We start from the raw sequence: 18,338 nt of genomic DNA, 5'->3' as shown, positions 1-18,338 counted from the left end.
CTGATTGCAATTTTGACGGCAAAACGAGTAAGAAATGTGTAAACGTGATGCTCAAACACTTAATGCGTTGAGATCTCGAAGGAGACACCAAGGGACCGCCGAATCACCAATTTTGCCCTAGATGGGAGGGGTTCTCAACCCCAGAAATAGCGATTGGGGTCTTTTTTGGGGTCTCTACGGTTATAGTGTGGATTTGTGGTGGATCTCCTAAACCAATGGGATCCACCCCATTAAATTTTTGCTTTTTTTTGTTTTATATTATTTTTTAAGTTCTTTTTTTTTAACTTTCTTTTGTTTATCTTCTAAACTCTCTCTCTCTCTCTCTCTCTCTCTCTCTCTCTCTCTCTCTCTCTCTCTTTCGAGAGAGAAAACTATATCAAATTTAAATTTTAAGCTTAAAACTAATAATTTATAGTTGAAAAGTGAAATTAAAATTTCGCACACATACATTACACATGCTGAAGTTTGAATCGGGGATCCCTGATCATTTGGAGCCCGAATTAGAATTGAAAACATCAGGGGCTCAAGATTTCCCATGCTCCCAGAGCCCCACACCCCAGCCTCATCACATGGGGTTTGTTCTTGAAGTGTGGGTTCTTTCTAAGAAAATGGTTAGTTAATTTGAGGGTTAATTGCCCATAATCTTCAAACAACAATTCGTTAAGTGTGAGGGCCAAACAGCTAGTTCCTTAAATTATGGGGCAAATAAAGAAAGACAAAATGAGTAAAACAACCTTGGAAGTCAACTGTTCAAGCTCAATGACAATTTTTTTTTTTAAGTAGGAAATGTTTAATTGAGTGAATAAATAATAAATATCATTTCTTTTTTAAAAAATAAAATAATAAATATCATTTCTTTTTTAAAAAATAAAATAATAAATATCATTCCAATTTGGTGTTCTTCTTCTAAATCATTCTCATGAGGAATTTTTAAGATCACATGTTCTATATATATTTTTTATTTAGTAAGGGTTTACCTGCCTAATTAACTGCTTTCATATTAATGTTTTTGCTCATTCCCTTTAAATGTGGGATTTTCCTTACAAATATAAATATAAAAAGGAGATGCCAATTAAATGTGTGTGACAAGGGAAGATGTTATAAAATAACTAATTAGATTTTTTTTTTTTTTAATAATGTGGATTTAGATGGCAAGTAAACCTCAGTAACACCTGCGTTTAAAAGAAATCACGCATAAAACACAGTCTTGAAAGTAAATGAATACTTTGATTGTTTTTAAATCCTACATCGTATTAAGACTGCAACACCAAAATGAGAACTTTATATTGAATAAAATACCTAGGTTGTAACGGTGATTACCTTATAAACGGAAATATCATTATTAGGTCGCCATTTTTCTCCTATATAAATCAACTCAACATCTAGACTACTCGATTCTTCAGAATATCATTAGGGCGTACTATTTGAGAACTGCAAACAAACGTTGGTTGCAGCTCAAACATCTGAACAAAAGTTTATTCTGCTGCCGTTGCAGGCGATTCATATATTTCTGAAGCATACGCATAAACAGCAATATTAGAATTATGGGAAAAGAACAAACTTCTCAGGTAATTTTCATTTGTTAATTTTTTATATTACCCGTGAGATTAAATCTTCAGATTATGTTTTTCCATCTATTAATCCTGCTTAACTTGATCATAATCGATTTGCTACTGGTTATAAGATAAATCAGTAAATCTAGATTTATTCTTCGATCTGTTTTTTTTCTTCTGTTTTTCTTTTTGTTTCTAAGTTTGATATTTTAAAGAAGACCGCGATCTTACGAACTGTACGACAGGTCTACTTTCTACCTACTATTATAATTTGCAATCTATTAATCCTGCTTAACTTGATCATACTGGATTTGCTACTATTATGAGATAAATCGGTAAATCTGGACTTCTTTTCCTTTATGAGAATTTGTTTTTTCACATTTGATATCTCTAAGCAAGAAGTATTAGGCTCCATGGTTCAAGATGTTCCCTTGACCACGATCTTATGGACTATACTACCAGTTCACTTTCCACCTACTATAGTGAGGATGCAAGGTGTTTCAACTCCCAATTTCCTCGGACCGCTAGCTTTACTCAAGGCCGAGGCTCTGAGACATTCAAAAAATTTCTGGAAAATAAAAATTTTCTTCAATTATATTTGCTGTGAGGGTCATCTTCATTTTGAATCCAAAAGTTGACTTTTTTTATTTTTGCCACCTAATTTTCGTCTCCTCGTGTCATTCTTTCTCTCCTGATCTCTCTCTCTTTCTCATTATGTATCTCACTGTTCCGACGTCGTAAAGTTTTCCCTTCGCCAGAATCTCTATTGTCTCAGACGAAGGAGACTTCGAGAAAGATTTCGTGGTCGGTCGACCACGAAAGTTTGAAGCCCTCCTCGAGGCCCTTTCGCCCCAGACGGAGAGGGTTCCAGCAAGGGGAATAACTTTCCTTCACCGAAACAGTTATATATATATAGAGAGAGATATAAAAAATGAATAGGAGAGAGAGAGAGAGAGAATGAGCAAGAGAGAGATAAAGAGAGAAGGGGAAAGGATGGAAGACAGAAGGAGAGAAAAATAGAGATGGGGATTTGAGAGAAGAAGAAACAACGTGAAAAAAAGTGTGATCGGTGGTTGAAAATAGTGGCGGTGGTCGGAAATTGTTGTGGTGGAAGAGAGGTAAAGATGAAGACTAAGAGACAAAAGACAATGAAATAAATTTTTGAGCTAAAAATAAAATGGTCCCTAACTCACTAATTAGCGAAGTCTATGCCCCAAACACGTTTTAGGAGCCCCCAAAAGCGCCTTATTCTTTTAGGCCAAATTACCTCTCGTAACAGGGGTCGATTATAATGGTTATATAGATTAGGGGTGAAAGCCGGTTGGATAATCGACTTTTTGAGCCTATCCATAGTCCGATCCAAACGGTTCAGTTATTGTAACTCTCAATCCAAACCAATCCTTCCATGGCAAACTATGCATGAACAACTTGATTCAGTTAGATACCCAAATCAAAGGTTAAAATTTTGTCAAGAACAAAATTTCGAATTTAAAACCTGCTACAATTATACTTAGAATAATAGAATGTGTTAAAAGTTAGTATCATCTCACAAATTACGTGATTAATTCGACATAGTTTATCAACATTCGAATAAGATAAAGAAAAAAAACGATAACCACTTAAATCTCCACCATCCATCATGCCCAATTATATACTCTTACATACAGGGGGTCATATTTGAATTTACGAAAGAAAGGGGGCCATAAAGGAAGCTGGTCACAAAGTAGGGGGTCATATAGGAATTAACTCTTGATTTTTTTGGTTATCCATCAAACAAATTCATAGACCGAATCAAATCCGTCGGTTTACACTTTTAAGTATCCGAACTAATCCGGATAACCATCGGATCGGTCTCCGTTTGGATCGGATTAGTTTGATCGGTTCCGATAATCATTAGGAACCTGTTGGACTTTGTCTCTCTGATTAGGTCACAAACTTAAAATAGAACCAATAGCAAAGCTGGCTTCAGCCTTCAGGGAATTGGTTCCAGTTTCCTCCAATCAGCCTTAATTTCCCGCGGGAAAGCATAATTGTCTGGTTTCATTATAAGAAGAAACAGATTGCCTGTTTCTTTCTTCTCTCTCTTTCACGTCCACTTCCCAGTCAGTTTCATGTCTTCAGTCGACTCATCTTTAATTTCTTTTCTGTTCTTCTATGGGTCTCTGCAAAACCCAGATTTCAATTGTTCCTCTGAACTGTTAATTTTTGTTTTTGATCCCCAAAAGACCAGGTTCGGTTTTAGGGTTTCTTATTTGGGTATCTCATTTCCATGCAGCAATCAGTGAATCCCAGGTTTGATTAGTTGGGTTCTGTTTGTCTCAAGATTTTTTGATTTGGGTTGTTGTTTGTTGTTAAAGATGATTTATTTATATGCATACATTTCCTAATATACATGATGCCGTTTTTAGTTACTTTATTTAAACCCTAATCCTGATATGAACTATATAAACAACTAGGTGTGCTGTTGAAATTGAGTGTTCTCTGTTTTATAATTAGATGTTTATGTATCTATTCTCTTGAACAATGTGGGTCATTTTTATCTGAAATTGTTGGTTAGAAAGAATTGAGAAGTGTTTTTAACAGGCATCCAACTTATAAGGGAATAGAATTTCTAGCTATTTCGCAATTTTGCTGCGAAAAAGCTTTGTGTTGGTAATTTTATGAAGAATTGAGGAAGACCCATTGTTCTAGTTCTATCGTATTACGAAAATGCAGTAAACAAACTAATAAGACTAGTTGTTTTAGTTCCTTTGAAATGGTAGAATCCAGATATATTTGTACTTTTAGTAAATTGGATGAACTTATCGTTTACGTTTTTAAGTGTAGTTGATGATAGTTTCAATTGTCACGCACGAGTTTGGGTCTTTTTATTATATTGAGTTTGCTGGGTATGAACTTCAAGGTCAATACTGCTGACAGAAGCTTCGTATATGCATGTAAGGTATAATAGCTTGCAACACAGAATGAATATTCACGAAAAGAGTTTCATGATGCGTGATAAGCTCATCTCTGAGTTACTTCTCTGGATCTCATTTTTCAAAACCTTCCGTATGTGTTATAGTTCATGATTTAGTGAAGCTTTTGCACCTTAGGTTCTTAACCTCTTCTAGTTTCATAGCTTTTATGTGTCTCTAATCGATTCTTTTCAGGTGGTGATTTTTGGGTCCTTCACGGAAGACGAACTAAGATCATTCCAAAAACAATTAGCAGAGAAGAATGACTCCCTGAATTTGAATAAGCAAGAGTTCGTTTTTGGTTCTTTAAAGTTTACGAGTGCGGCAACTTCGGGTGGTTCCACAATTTACCCCAAAAAAACTGGTCCTTTGAAGGTCTATGGGAGTGCTCAACCATCAAAGTCGGTTCCACAGAAGAGTGTACCAAAGAATTTTGTGAAAAGTAATGGCGATTTGGCCATACTGCCAGGGAGTACTAAAGAGGACACAACTACTGAAAATTCCTTGCACCATCCTCCCCTTAGGAATGGGGTAACAGAACCTACAACAACTAATGTAGATTCCAATTCGATATCCGTATCTCAAAATAAAAAGATTCCTGCGATGAAATCAACCTTTTTGGAGCCACATGGTCTTCGTAGGGAAATGTCTGAAAGAGATAATGTTCATAATAGAAGCTACTCCATTAAGAATGGTATTGTGGCCCCCAAGAACGGTATCACGGAGGCAGGTCTGCTAGGCCCACGCCCAATTGTCAGAAATCTACTCCCACGGGGTTTAATCAACACAGGAAATCTATGCTTCCTCATTGCAACATTGCAGGCACTTCTGTCCTGTTCTCCGTTTGTTCACCTTTTGCAGGAAATAAGAACTCATAATTTTCCCAAGGTTTTCTCTATCTCCTTCTCATATGCATTGTCAGTAACTTATCTTATGATTCAGTCTGGTTTTCGTGATTTTACATTTATGTGCACTTCCATTTTTGTTCGAATAAGTACCTTCATAAAATTTCAATGTTCTATTATTTCTCTTACTTTTCAGTAAGAATCTCCAAATTTTCACACTATTTATCTATGATATTCTCACTATGAAACTCTGATGTTTCTTAGAATTGGTATCCAACATTATCGGCGTTTCTTGAGCTGATTTTCAACTTTGAGAAGTCAATCGATGCCAGCTTGGTGAAGAATGAAGTAGCGATAATTAGGATTGGGAGTCCTTTCAATCCTGTCATGTTTGCACCTGTTCTGCTTAAATTTACTCCGGACATACCAAGTGGTATATCGAGCAGACCAAGGTTTTTATTTAATCCATTATTCTCCTTTTCTCTTTTAGCTCATTTTAAAATCTTTGTTGCAAAGTGAATTATTTAAAACTTAGAAATGAAGTTGTGACTTGCTTAAGTATTTTGTAAGTCAAAAGCAAATAAGTCAGTGTGTTAGTGTAACTTAAAATCATTTACTGGATTCAAAAAAACCGTTTCTTCATTTTGGAATATTTTTTTCATCTTTGCTGAGAGATTTTCTGAAGATTACTGCTGCTAGTACACCACTATCTTGGTTTACATACAAGAAGAAAGGGAATAAGTAGCATCCAATATTATCTTCTTTTTCAGGCAAGAAGACGCCCAAGAGTTCCTAAGTTTTGTAATGAATCAAATTCATGATGAGCTACTTCATCTTGAAGGTTATGTAAGTAGATCTGGACAAACATCTGCTTTGCTGTCTACAGCAAAAGATGATGGTCGGGAAGCTGTGGGGACGAAACATAATTCAGCAGTAACTAGAGTACAATGCTTTATTCCGTCAAAATTAAGTCCAATTGTTGGCGGTATGCTGAACAGTTTCGTGCAAATAAGAGGTAGGCAAATCTTGTAAATTACATTTCTGTCCATCTTAGAGTTTCTATGTTTGTTTACTCGACTGGAATTTTTATTTATATATGAACCTTGTGGGACGCCAATATGCGTTTTTACTTCTCTGAATAACAAGCTTGTTAGTATGTTTCTCTTTAATGAGAATTCAAGAATGAATCATGTAGTTGGATTATTCACTGATGTGAATGATCCATGTAAAAAGGAGAAGAAAAGCTAAGGCATAATATTGATCTTTAGGTACAGAATTATCGAAAATATCATCTAGATAACATGTATATTCTTGATCTGAGAATGTTAGTCCATACTACCAAGTTTCCCAAGGTTGTTAACACCACGTGAATACACTGTTTATACTGTTAATGCTCTCGTTTTACGAAGTACTTTCTTATTGCTCTACTTTAACTTTCAAGAATTGATTGTCACCTGGTTTGTCCTGGACATTTGTTGGTAAAATAATATAACAAATCATCCCTCAGTGCTTTCCTTTCTCGTAATTTCAGGTAATAAACCATCTATCGTAGTTGAGCCCTTTCTAGTGCTACACCTGAATGTTTTCCCCGAAGCGGTGAGTACAATTCAAGATGCACTCTACCTATTTTCTGCCCCAGAAAAAATTGAAGGATATCGTACATCAGATGGGGGGAAGGTACAATTTGACTAGCTCTGTATCCACATGAGATCTTATAGATAGGAAATTTTTCTTGTTTCTTTTGTTTTAAGTAACAAAATCTTCTCATTCTGCATTATGTGATGCTATTGCAATAGATAGGGTTGGTTAGTAAGGCTTCTGTTGGAAGTTCGAATATTTCATTTGATTGTTCGATACAGAATCAGATTTCTTTTCTACGTCTGGATTTAGAGAAAGTTCCATTTCTGTGCTTGGTTGTCTAAGAATGTGTTCATTTTCAGGATAAGTTTGTAACTGCGACCAAGTCCGTAAAGATACAATCACCTCCGAAGATACTGATATTCCATCTTATGCGCTTCACCTATGGAAGCGAAGGAAGTGCTAAACTGCATAAACCTGTCCATTTTCCTGTTGAACTACTTTTGGGCCGGGAATTGTTCGTCTCCTGTTCACCTCTGGTATTTTTTACTGCATTCTCATTTGTCCTCTAATCATCTAGTAGTTTCCATCCATGTCACTTAAACTATCACATTCACATAAATGCGAATTTGAACAAGTAAAGAAATAATGAAATACGAACCATACTACTCAAGGTTCTTGGAAAGTTGTAGACTGACCAAAGGTAAATGACCTACTTTGCTCTTCAACGTCGAAGTCTTATATATTTTGTCCTACCAAGCTTATTATAAATGGAGTTATTAAGATATTCTTTTTTTAGACAAAGAGGTTCAATCAGAAGTTCTAGCTCAACTCCAACTAGGAAACTCTTAAAATTTGAGCTAAAAATTTGATATAGATTTCTTCTTTATATTAGTCATTCCTTGTGTGTGTACAGAAACATAGATACGAACTTGTTGCAACGATAACCCACCATGGGATGGATCCTTCGAGCGGTCATTATACTGCAGACACCCGGTACTCAAAAGGGCAATGGATCCGATGCGATGATGCAGTTGTTAGTCCGGTGAGCTTAAACATGGTGTTGCATGGCCAGGCATATCTTCTCTTCTACAAGCATATCTAGAATGGTGCAGCCAGGAAGAGGTCTGTCTTAAAATTTACTCTGTAAAATTCTTACTAGGCAGTCTGACCTGGTGTTGATCCCCTGTCTAATATGTAATGTTCTTATTTGAGGGGTTTATAATGTGATGGCTATATCTTTTATTCCTCCTTCTTTCTTGTTGATATGTGATATACTGAAGTAAACTATGTTTGCTAATAGTAAATTCATATATTTTCTTCTCATGAAACTCTTGAAGCTAATCCTTGGCATTTAGAAATTTTTGCTTTCCAATCCTATGAGGTTGAAATCAACATGGTCGATCCGTTATGCTTTTTTTAGTCTGACCTGTTTTTATCATCTTTCAAGTGACCAACATAAATATTGAAGTTGGATGATTTATGCACTTGCTCGTGATCATGGGTTAAATAGATCGATTCTTTATGAATCGGGGATGATTTATGCACTTGCTCGTGATCATAGTTTAAATATATCGATTCTTTATGAATCGGGGAAAAATGTATGTTATGACAATATCTTCGGATGGGAACGGATATGCTAATTACTATTATAATAGAAGAAAATATCACTATTATTGAGTTCTTTTTTATCAACAAAAGAAGTAATCTCTAGAGATGATTGTAACGGCAAAGAATGAAAAGAGAATAATAAAAGTTTTAACTTCAAAATTGTTGTGAGCAATCCCACATTGGTGGTGAGACAGAGTGTGGTGTTCACCATAAGAGGTAAACATCCTTCTCTAGTGAGGCCTTTTAAAACTGTGAGATCCACAAGTGTCAAAGCAGACAATATTACTAGGAGCTCAGAAGGTTTGGTCCATATTATCCTATAACAAAAAATGATAATTATTTGAAAAATAGTTGTTGTAGCAAAATAACTGCGGTAATAGTCATATGATAATCTAGATGATTTTCTACAACTGAACAAATCGTAGTGCCCGAAAAACACGGATTAGCACACCGTCTTGAGTAAGAAAATGAACAAAATTATAATCACATATGTTAGAATCTATCAATACATGTTGCAGTGTGAATTGACATTTATCATTTTGTTTTTAAAATCGGCTGAAATACATTTACGGAAAGTCGGAAGCATGAAAGAACTACATATGATGGGGTCAACATCTCACTTTTCAGTTGATTTGGACAAGAAATCCATCGACCATTTTTGTGTATAAGATGGTGCTGCCCGCTTCCACCGCGTCCGAGGACACTTCTTAACGTGCTTGCGTAAGGTGGTATGGAGCGGTGCGAGGACATTCAGACACCTCCTCCTTCCCTCACTGGACACCTCATTTACTCTCGTAAAGCTCTCCCTAATTTTGGCGGGGTTCAGTTTTCTTCAACACAATGTTCTTATCCTGCGCGCCTTCCTGCTTAACGTACGCATACTCTCTCTCTATACTTCCATTAAGATTTCGGATGAAAATCAGAGCAGAGCTGTGTTCGCTGATTCTCTCTCTCTGAAAATCTCTTTTTCTTTTGACATTTGTAGATTTTCAGTACTGTTAGTAGCTAGAAGGAACTTTAGAATGAAAATGAAATCGACGATGAAAACCGAACGTCGTCTAATTTCATCATCGGCGTCGCCTTCATCAACTTCTTTTCCCGACAAGCGATCAACTGAAAACAGTAAGGTACTTCATTGTTTTAAGCATCACATATTATCAAATGCTTGAGATCCTCTCGCTTTCTATCTCATCAATATTAAAATAGTATTTGATATGATGTTTTTTTTTTCTCTTCTTAATATGTAGGAAGACGATGTTCTCAAAAGTGATGCCCTGGAAAATCAAAGTAGCAAAGGAAATGCATTGATGAAACTCGAAGGAATGACGTTTCATCAACTTAGAACCCTATCAAAGTAACTAACTAGGTTACCTAAATGATCGATTTTCTGATTCTAATTTTATGATAATTCAGGAGTTCACTATTTTGTTGACGAATTTTGTGCATTCACAGCAAATTTCATGCTTTATTTTGGTTCTTATCAGAAATTGTAGTATTAGGAAATCATGGAGTTCCAAGGGGGAAAAAGATTAGGTCTAGTAAATTTTGTAGAGAGAGAGAGAGAGATACTTGTTTTTTTTGTGTTATTTTTCTCATTGTTTGAATCTGACTAGTCTGAATCATCTGAATCTGAGTTTTCTAACTCTAATGAACCAAAAATAAGCCATTCATATGTCACGATTAGGACAAAAGATAACATTCCAAAATCTTACTCGAGTCAGATTTCACACCTCTAGTTAGTCGAAAGAATGTTAATTTGTTTAATGTTCTGAAACTTTTCAGGAATTGTGGAATCCCTGCAAGAGGTTCTAAGAATGATCTTCTGTTGGCTTTGAAGTGTTTCCTCGGTAGCGAGAAAAAAGGTATCAGTTACTTTTTGTTGATGACTTGATGATAGTATTCGTTCTTTTTATATTAAAATGGTTTTTCTTTCTTTGTTGTATACTCATTTACAATTATCTGAAAACTTTTGATTTTGTCGGTAACTTAGAATTTGCATCCTCAGAGATGCCACCAAAAGAAGGCAGTTCTAGTAGCCCGAATCTTGTTTCTGAAGGTCCATCGAAACAAAGAAAGCGAGTGAGAAAACAATCCACAGCTAAGGCTGATGGCGGCAGCCGACTCACTGCTGAAGGCAGTTCGGGAACTGTCTCAATGGATCAAGTCACAGTGAATGGTGCTCCAGGTTAAGTCTTCTTTTCTTTCATTTTATCTTGGTGTCTGTTTGAACATTTGCGTGCTTCTAGTTTAAGTCTTCTATTTATGAGTTCATTCAGTTGACTTGTAAATGCTTTAGTTTAAGAGGCCCGGAGGAGTTGATGAAACAATAATAACTTTGCTCTGGTCAATTTCACGAATCTGACTTTGCATAGAGGGTAATCATGATTTCGGAACTGGATGGCACTCCGTATCTTGTGTTACAAACTTTTGAAACATTTAATGCTTTTCAATACTCGAACTGGAATATCTAGTTTTCAGCTCATTCATTTGATCCCCTAACTGATTTAACTTTATTAATTTTGTTCTACAGTGGTTAGTAATACAGCTTTAAAGCCCTCACCAGCTCAAAGAGAAGAAAAATCAAGAATCTGGAAAGAGAGTCGATCCACTGGTGGAGTTGGGTTATCTGGGAATCATAGTGAGCCTTGGACAGTGTTTGCCCACAAAAGACCACAACAAGGGTGGATTCCGTATAATCCTAGAACAATGAGGCCTCCGACACTTTCTGATGATACAAAATCATTGAAGTTAATCTCTTGGAATGTTAATGGTTTAAGAGCTTTACTAAAGTTAGAAGGCTTCTCTGCCCTCGAACTAGCAAAAAGAGAAAACTTTGACGTGCTGTGTTTGCAAGAAACCAAACTTCAGGCAAGTATATGTGTGCGTGTGTATTTACATTTTAGTATTTCCTCCTACTGATAGAATGAACCAATGAATGCCATCATCAAATTGTAATGGATGTCATTTTTTTTGTTACGGATTATTATCCTCCTAATATTATGGTGAAACTTTCGTTTGTGGCAAAAGGAGTGAACCTGAATACTCTTATTAATTGATGGAGCAAGTCCCATTTTTCTTGATGGTGTTAGGTAGTCTTGATTTATTGGTTTGGTTCAAGTTTTCTTTCCACGAATACACTTATTTTCTTTTGGTCACATTCGATATCATTTAGCCATTTGAATTCATGATAGTAAAGAATAAGAATGCAAACTCCTTACGCTAACTTGATTGGATTGAACTGTTTGATTTGAGGAATTTCGTGAATTCTGACTGATCTAAACAAAGGATACATCTCTAATCTATTAGGCAGATTGCAGTTCATGAATCTGGAGACTTTTAACATGTATATTGTCTCATGGTACTTAGATATACTAGGTGTGCTGCATATGATGGTCAAAATTGTCCACTGTGAGTTAATTTCTCTAGTAAGCTCTTCCAGCAATAGTTGCCATTCAGTTAACGCCTAATATTGTTTTGGCAACAGGAGAAGAATGTTGAGGAAATCAAGAGGTGCCTCATAGAAGGCTATGATAATAGCTTCTGGACTTGTAGCAATTCGAAGCTTGGTTATTCTGGTACTGCTATTATATCACGGGTATGTGTAATAATAAGGGAGATCATTCATGGCCTAACATTCAGTCCGTTCAACTTTATTTTAAAAATGTCATGCTCCTTCATTTTTCAAATTTCCGTCTCGCTTCACTTTTATTTTCAAGATCTCTACTTATGAGAACTAAGTATTAAGTTATCAACTAAGACCCGTGGTTTGGTAATAGACTGAGAAAACACTCGAAGGGTCATTTGGTCAGCGATGCCGAGTAGTGGAGTGGAAAACTGTGTTCAAAACAATAATGAATCATTGCTCAAATGATGAATCTTGATTAAATGATGAATCTTGGTTAATTTGCCTCAGTAAAGTTGTAACTGAATCAGCCTGCAAAACCCAGTGAACACTGTTTTGGTGAGACGACAACGACATGTAGCTTGACCTGATTAGCAATTACTTCAGTATATGTTTACATACACTTGCTTCAAAATCATTGTTTGTGACGACATAGTCAGGTTTCCAAATCCGAGATTTGAAGTCATGTATAAAATGATTCTCTGAGTCGAAGGATTAAACAATTTATGGTTGTGATTTTGTTTTCGTTTTGTGTTTCTCGTTACACGTTTAATTTCTGGTTTGAAACCTTCTTCCCAACAAAAAAATCTGGTGAAGGTCTATTTCTCTCTGACAGATAAAGCCACTCTCAGTCAGATATGGACTAGGCATAGAAGATCATGATAGTGAAGGACGGCTTGTTACAGTGGAGTTCGACACATTTTATCTACTAAGTGGATATGTTCCTAATTCTGGTGATGGTTTGAGAAGACTGGTAAATCATCTTATCTACATTCATCTTAAGTATATTTGTGTTTAATGACTGATGATGAGTTATCTTTTGGGTTAGACATACAGGATTACACAATGGGATCCATCTCTTAGCAATTACATGAAGGTTTGTTCAACTTTTTTAGTCTTATACGCGGGAAACCAAAAAGAACGATATAAAACATAGAAACCATTTGAGTAAGTGTCAGCATATCCGCTTGAACATGCATAATGAAAAGGCTCAAAATATTGGTATCAGAACCTCTAATTATTGACATGATTTATAATGTTAACCAGATTCAGTAAAATCCTGATGTGACTTGGCATCCCAATGTTTAAGGTCATGTTTTGAAAATCGTGAATGAATGATACATTCATCCCCTAACTTGTTAATCTGATTCTTTTCAGTGGATGTCCTACAGCAGTATTGATTTAAAAAAATATGATGGGTTGCATTTGATCGCAAAGTTGCACGAACTCCATTGAACTGTATTTCTTGTGGAGTGGAGGGTAGTTTATAAAATTCAATATTCTTTAGTCTTTGGAAGCCAATCAAGTGGAATTAAATTTGTAATGAAAAGCTTCTTGGCCTTACTTCCATGGAATTTGAGCACAGCCTAGAAAATGTCTCTGCAAGCACATTTATCCAATTGCAGTCATTTTCCCCCTTAAAATATGATTAATATAGTGAAATTCCTGAGGTTCTTCCAACTTCTTATCTTACCACATATCGATCATAATTACCTAATATTTGTGCTCCATCTTTTGTAGGAGTTGGAAAAGTCAAAGCCGGTTATTCTTACTGGGGATCTTAATTGTGCACATGAGGAAATTGACATTTACAACCCAGCTGTAAGTAATCCATTATTACCCATTTTCCGGAAAGCTACAGATTGTACAATGTTAATTTTGCTCAATAGGAGTAATCATCAGATTCGTAGCCTCTTCGTACTGATCAACTGCAATAGTAAAGATCAAAGATAAATACGTAAACTAGGATATTTGTTTGTCACTATGACATTCCTAACCAAACCACTAATTCACAGGGAAATCGGAGAAGTGCTGGGTTTACTGATGAAGAGAGACAGTCATTTGAGACAAACTTCTTATCCAAGGGCTTTGTTGATACGTTCCGAAAGCAACATCCTGGCGTTGTTGGTTATACCTTCTGGGGCTATAGACACGGCGGACGTGTCGTCAATAAAGGTATATTGCAATCCATATTCATCAACTGCACTCGATTCCCAAATAACGATTATCTTTATATATATATATATATATATATATATATATATACATATATGTATATGTTTAATTGGTTATCTTGCGTATTATGTACATCAATACACCCCATGTTCTATGAATAGCTAAATGTTATTTCCAGTTTATACCTTTGAACATAATGCAGGATTATTCAAAACCCACATTTAACAATTAAAAAAAATCAGGATGTAGGAAAAATTTGCTGAAGATTAATTAGAAAAAACATTAGGGGTATGAATACGACAGAAGTAAAAATCCTAATGCTTGCATGAGCTGTAAAGCTTTCTGACAATATCTGTTGGTTCCTCGATTACACATTTTGGTAGTTAACATGAATCGTGGTAGCCAGAGTTATATGGTATTTCATTAAAATAATCTAGTAGAACTTCCTAAGGTAACTTGTCCCTCTTTTACTCTACTAGGATATGTGAAAACTGTAAGAAACAGGCACAATTAAAGAATACTGTGATGTTGCTGCTAGTAGTTGTTAAGCTAAAAATGATGATGACGTTGAGCCATGAAGGTCGAAAATCGCTAGACTTTTTAAGTTTTCCTACAATAAAATTATCTTAATTTCACCATCCTTTAGGTGGTGATAGCACTAGGAAAAGTGTATCCCTAACCCTAAGTGATACTTCCTTGTAATATATAATGATTGCCAATGCCTTGTTTCGCAGGATGGCGTCTAGACTATTTTTTGGTGTCAGGATCCATAGCTGAGAAGGTTCATGACTCTTACATTCTCCCTGATGTTCTTGGTAGCGATCATTGTCCGATTGGACTCATTCTCAAGATCTAGCTTCTATTTCTCCAGTTTAGGTAGACACTCGCCTCTTAACTTTCGATATTTGGGTTTTAGTTATCAACTCAAATGATATGGCTACTCTTTCGCGTCAATGCTTCTTGACCAACAAGAATACTCTTAGGAGGTCTCGCCAGTCATCCAAAATGAAGTTACTGGAATTAGGATATAATACAAAACTGGTTTCAGTTCTCAGTCTTGAAGTATTTTGTTGTTCAAATTGGAAAAGTTGGTTCGAATAAAAGTAACTACGATATGGATGATGACACCAAGTTTCATGCTAGTCAGAAACCAATCTATCTAACCTACACTAGTTATATGTCATTTTGGTATAAGTTGATACACTTATAAATGTAAAAGTTTGGTTCTATTATGCAGGTAGAAGAAGAAAAAACAACTCAGCCTCCACCAACTTTTTCAGTTTTACCAACTGCTTGTTGCCTATAGAAGCAGAAGCTCTCGCTAGGCATGGAATTGATAAATGACCTGAATATCGAACCTAAACAGAAAGATCAGTTAAAGGTGGTTTACATCAAGGAAGTCGACTACTTAGGGTTGTGGTTGGCGCATTAGGACTCTTATCTAGAACATCAAGCATAATGCTCTAGCTTTACCATTTTGTTATATAGACATATCCTTAAGTTAATTTATTATATATAGCCAATTTGGTCGTCTCATGTGTATTTTTTGAACATTTTCCTTGGAAAACGCTCCTATGCCAAATCACTATCCCGGTTGAATCTCAAAAGTTATTTACCTTTCTCTGTAAATCTTGTCCAGCCACATATCTCAGCTGGGATTCGGCCAGCGATAGTGGCTGGCCATAATATGTAGGTTTTTTTCTTCTCTCATTCTTTTGATATTTTCTGGAATCTGGAGGTGTTTTTCTCCATTTGGGGCTGGGGGTGCTTTCAGACTTCCTCTTCCCGAACCCAATCATTTGCTGGCTCAGCCCAACCGTCCATTTTATCGTCATCATCATCCATCTTTTCAGGCTTGAAGCTCTCTCTCTCTCTCTCTATCTAACTGTGTCATTTAGTGGACATCACCAATGGCGAGTCTCATAACAACAACAACAACCATTAATTCTTCATTCCCTTCTTCATCATCATCACTTCCCCATCGTCTTCTTCGCAGCAACAGCAACAACAACAGCCTCTCGTTTCAACTATTATCTTCCTCGACATCATCACTATCTTCTTCTTCTTCATCATCAAATTGGTCTACCCAAATCACCACCATTCAGATTAAGTACAATAAGAAGAAGAACAGGAGAGGGTTTTCTGTGGTGACACGAGCTGCACCCACCACAACCAACCTTATTTTCGCATTTGTATTCCCACTTACCCTTATCCTTGTTACCGTTTTCACTTCCATTAGAATTGCAGACAAGCTTGACCAGGACTATCTCGAAGAGGTAGGTATTCATCAACCACTTTTTATTTTTTGTCTCTTATATGGGTTTTGAACTTGAGTGTTCCTTTTGTGAAAATTGGGTCTAATAGTGTTCATCCTGATAGGTTTATTGGTTGATTACTAGTATGTGTTCGATGAAATTCCTCAATGACGTAAAAATTACCCTATCTAACTTATAGTTTAGGTGTAGAAGTGAGTATTTTGGTGGGTATTTAGTGGACTGAATTATACTGCATTTAGATTTAAATCTACAACTTTTTGATATTTGATTCATATACTGACACAATTTTGAGTTGATTGTTTGGTGTTCTGATGTTTGTTCTAGGGGCATTGATATGATTCCAGTTTCTTTATTATAGTTTTCCACTTGAAATAAATCGTTTGGTTTATGATGATGTTGTAGGTTTAAGTTGTAGATTTGATGATCCATCCACCCTTGATACAAAAGCAGATACCCCGGCCCGCAGTTTGTGCGCGCTTAAATTCGAAAAATTTTGAGAGCTTTCTTATGAAAATTTGACAGTACAAGTTTATGACGGAAAAATACATGACAAGAGGCTACCTATTATGAAATGATAGTCGTTGATGGAAAAATCTTATTAAGAAAAGACTTGGAATTTGTTCAAGCCTCGTGTGTCTCGTCTTTCCCTCCCAAGTACCTCATAAGAAATAGTTAGATGGTTTGTTCTATTTTCAAAACTGATGACTACTCGTTCCAAGTTATATGCTGATTCAATTCTTTGTTTCGTACTTTAGAAATTTCATGAACTGTTGAAGCTATTTTGTTTCCCATATTACAAATGTCTTTGTGAATTAACGTATATTGTTTTATGGTCAGCTTGCTATTAATGAAGCGATAATGAAAGAGAATGGAAACGAAGACACTCCTACAACTATAGAGGAAAAAACTGCAGTTCCAAGAACTAGAAACCGGCCAAAACGTGAAGCCTAGATACGAAACGAAATGCAATTGTGCTCTTTCAATTCACAACCCAATGCCTCAAATGTATCAGAGGTACAATCTTCTGCTCGTCTTTTTGACTGGTTCTGGTTTTTAGTGTAGTATATTTGTTACAGGAATTTGTATCTGTTTATCCGACATGTAATGTATGAGTATTAGAGAAACAAAAGATTGCAGAATGTACACATAATAGTTACTGAAACTATTCTCTTTGTGGAAATGAGTTATGTAAAGTGGTTTTCAGTAGTCAGTACCAGCTAGATTGTCCTTAGTATTGGCGCCTACCAGATCCAGTCTCCGAGTTCCACATCGATAAGGTTTTCCTTGGCACTGGAATGCCCTAAACCACCTAAAGCTTTCCAAAAAGCCTGATCAATATGTAAGACAAGATGGCTCGTGTAACGCAGGCCCTAAGGGTTCTCTTATGTAATGTGGGCTGACTCCCTTGCAGTTCCCTTTCACACCAATGAGGGTCTGAAAAAGTTCAAAGTATGGGTTCGTATACGACCTTGAATTTTTTTAACGGCCGAATTAGACCTTGAAACAAACGGGTCTAAAGCCCAAAAAACTGCTGACCTAAAAACCAACGAAATAAATGGACTAAATAACCAATCTAACTATATTATTTATACATTTAATAACCCAAGTTCAATAAACCATAGATTTCACCTCCTCTTGGAATCGAACTTGGCACCTCGAGGGTTTTAGAGTTTATGTCGACACTTTCAACCACTTGGGCAACCAAGTGTTGACGATTCGAACCTAAATTAGGAGTTGTTTGTTTCGGTTAACCGTGTGAACTAGAGTAAGTGAATTTAACTCAACTAACCAGAAAAGTTGTTTCCGTTTACCTTGTGAGCTTAACTTAAAAACATTCTTATTGTTTAAGCCGACTAAGATAAGTTGAAATTTTTTCTTAACACTCTGATTGCTTGACCGTGTGAACTAAGTCTCCATGAGTTAAGTAATCTAGTACTTAAACA

General features: G+C 36.0%; 3 protein-coding genes across 6 annotated transcripts; all 3 read left to right on the top strand.

The window, feature by feature from the left end:
• The first annotated feature begins 3,302 nt into the window (after positions 1–3,302).
• On the top strand, positions 3,303–8,256 carry LOC147545502 (ubiquitin carboxyl-terminal hydrolase 24-like). 2 transcript variants are annotated; one of them, XM_086633300.1, is made up of 7 exons: positions 3,456–3,845; positions 4,703–5,395; positions 5,617–5,804; positions 6,123–6,367; positions 6,884–7,029; positions 7,293–7,469; positions 7,847–8,256. In XM_086633300.1, the coding sequence occupies exons 2-7, from the start codon at positions 5,111–5,113 to the stop codon at positions 8,033–8,035; spliced, it is 1,230 nt and encodes a 409-aa protein (XP_086489426.1). In that variant the 5' UTR covers positions 3,456–3,845; positions 4,703–5,110; the 3' UTR covers positions 8,036–8,256. The 2 variants fall into 2 exon arrangements, with proteins under 2 accessions (XP_086489427.1, XP_086489426.1); XM_086633301.1 differs by having other exon boundaries at positions 3,303–5,395.
• Positions 8,257–9,170: 914 nt separating this feature from the next.
• On the top strand, positions 9,171–15,742 carry LOC147545501 (DNA-(apurinic or apyrimidinic site) endonuclease, chloroplastic-like). Of its 3 annotated transcripts, none has more exons than XM_086633297.1 (13): positions 9,171–9,413; positions 9,527–9,668; positions 9,789–9,895; positions 10,324–10,403; positions 10,532–10,726; positions 11,072–11,409; positions 12,026–12,136; positions 12,780–12,917; positions 12,993–13,040; positions 13,685–13,765; positions 13,960–14,119; positions 14,854–14,995; positions 15,357–15,742. In XM_086633297.1, the coding sequence occupies exons 1-12, from the start codon at positions 9,382–9,384 to the stop codon at positions 14,973–14,975; spliced, it is 1,554 nt and encodes a 517-aa protein (XP_086489423.1). In that variant the 5' UTR covers positions 9,171–9,381; the 3' UTR covers positions 14,976–14,995; positions 15,357–15,742. The 3 variants fall into 3 exon arrangements, with proteins under 3 accessions (XP_086489423.1, XP_086489424.1, XP_086489425.1); XM_086633298.1 differs by having other exon boundaries at positions 9,213–9,413; positions 10,547–10,726; XM_086633299.1 differs by having other exon boundaries at positions 9,238–9,413; positions 9,527–9,663.
• Positions 15,743–15,799: 57 nt separating this feature from the next.
• HCF153 (high chlorophyll fluorescence 153) lies at positions 15,800–17,601 on the top strand. Its single transcript, XM_086633303.1, has 2 exons — positions 15,800–16,395; positions 17,233–17,601. The coding sequence occupies exons 1-2, from the start codon at positions 16,030–16,032 to the stop codon at positions 17,344–17,346; spliced, it is 480 nt and encodes a 159-aa protein (XP_086489429.1). The 5' UTR covers positions 15,800–16,029; the 3' UTR covers positions 17,347–17,601.
• Positions 17,602–18,338: the final 737 nt, after the last annotated feature.

Source organism: Eschscholzia californica, unplaced genomic scaffold (genome assembly GCF_041429995.1).
Source record: "Eschscholzia californica isolate CP2 unplaced genomic scaffold, dmEscCali1.0.p SCAF_4, whole genome shotgun sequence".
In the NCBI taxonomy this organism is placed as follows: Eukaryota; Viridiplantae; Streptophyta; class Magnoliopsida; order Ranunculales; family Papaveraceae; genus Eschscholzia; species Eschscholzia californica.
Note: the sequence above shows the minus strand (reverse complement) of the source record. Positions and strands in the feature narration are given on the sequence as shown.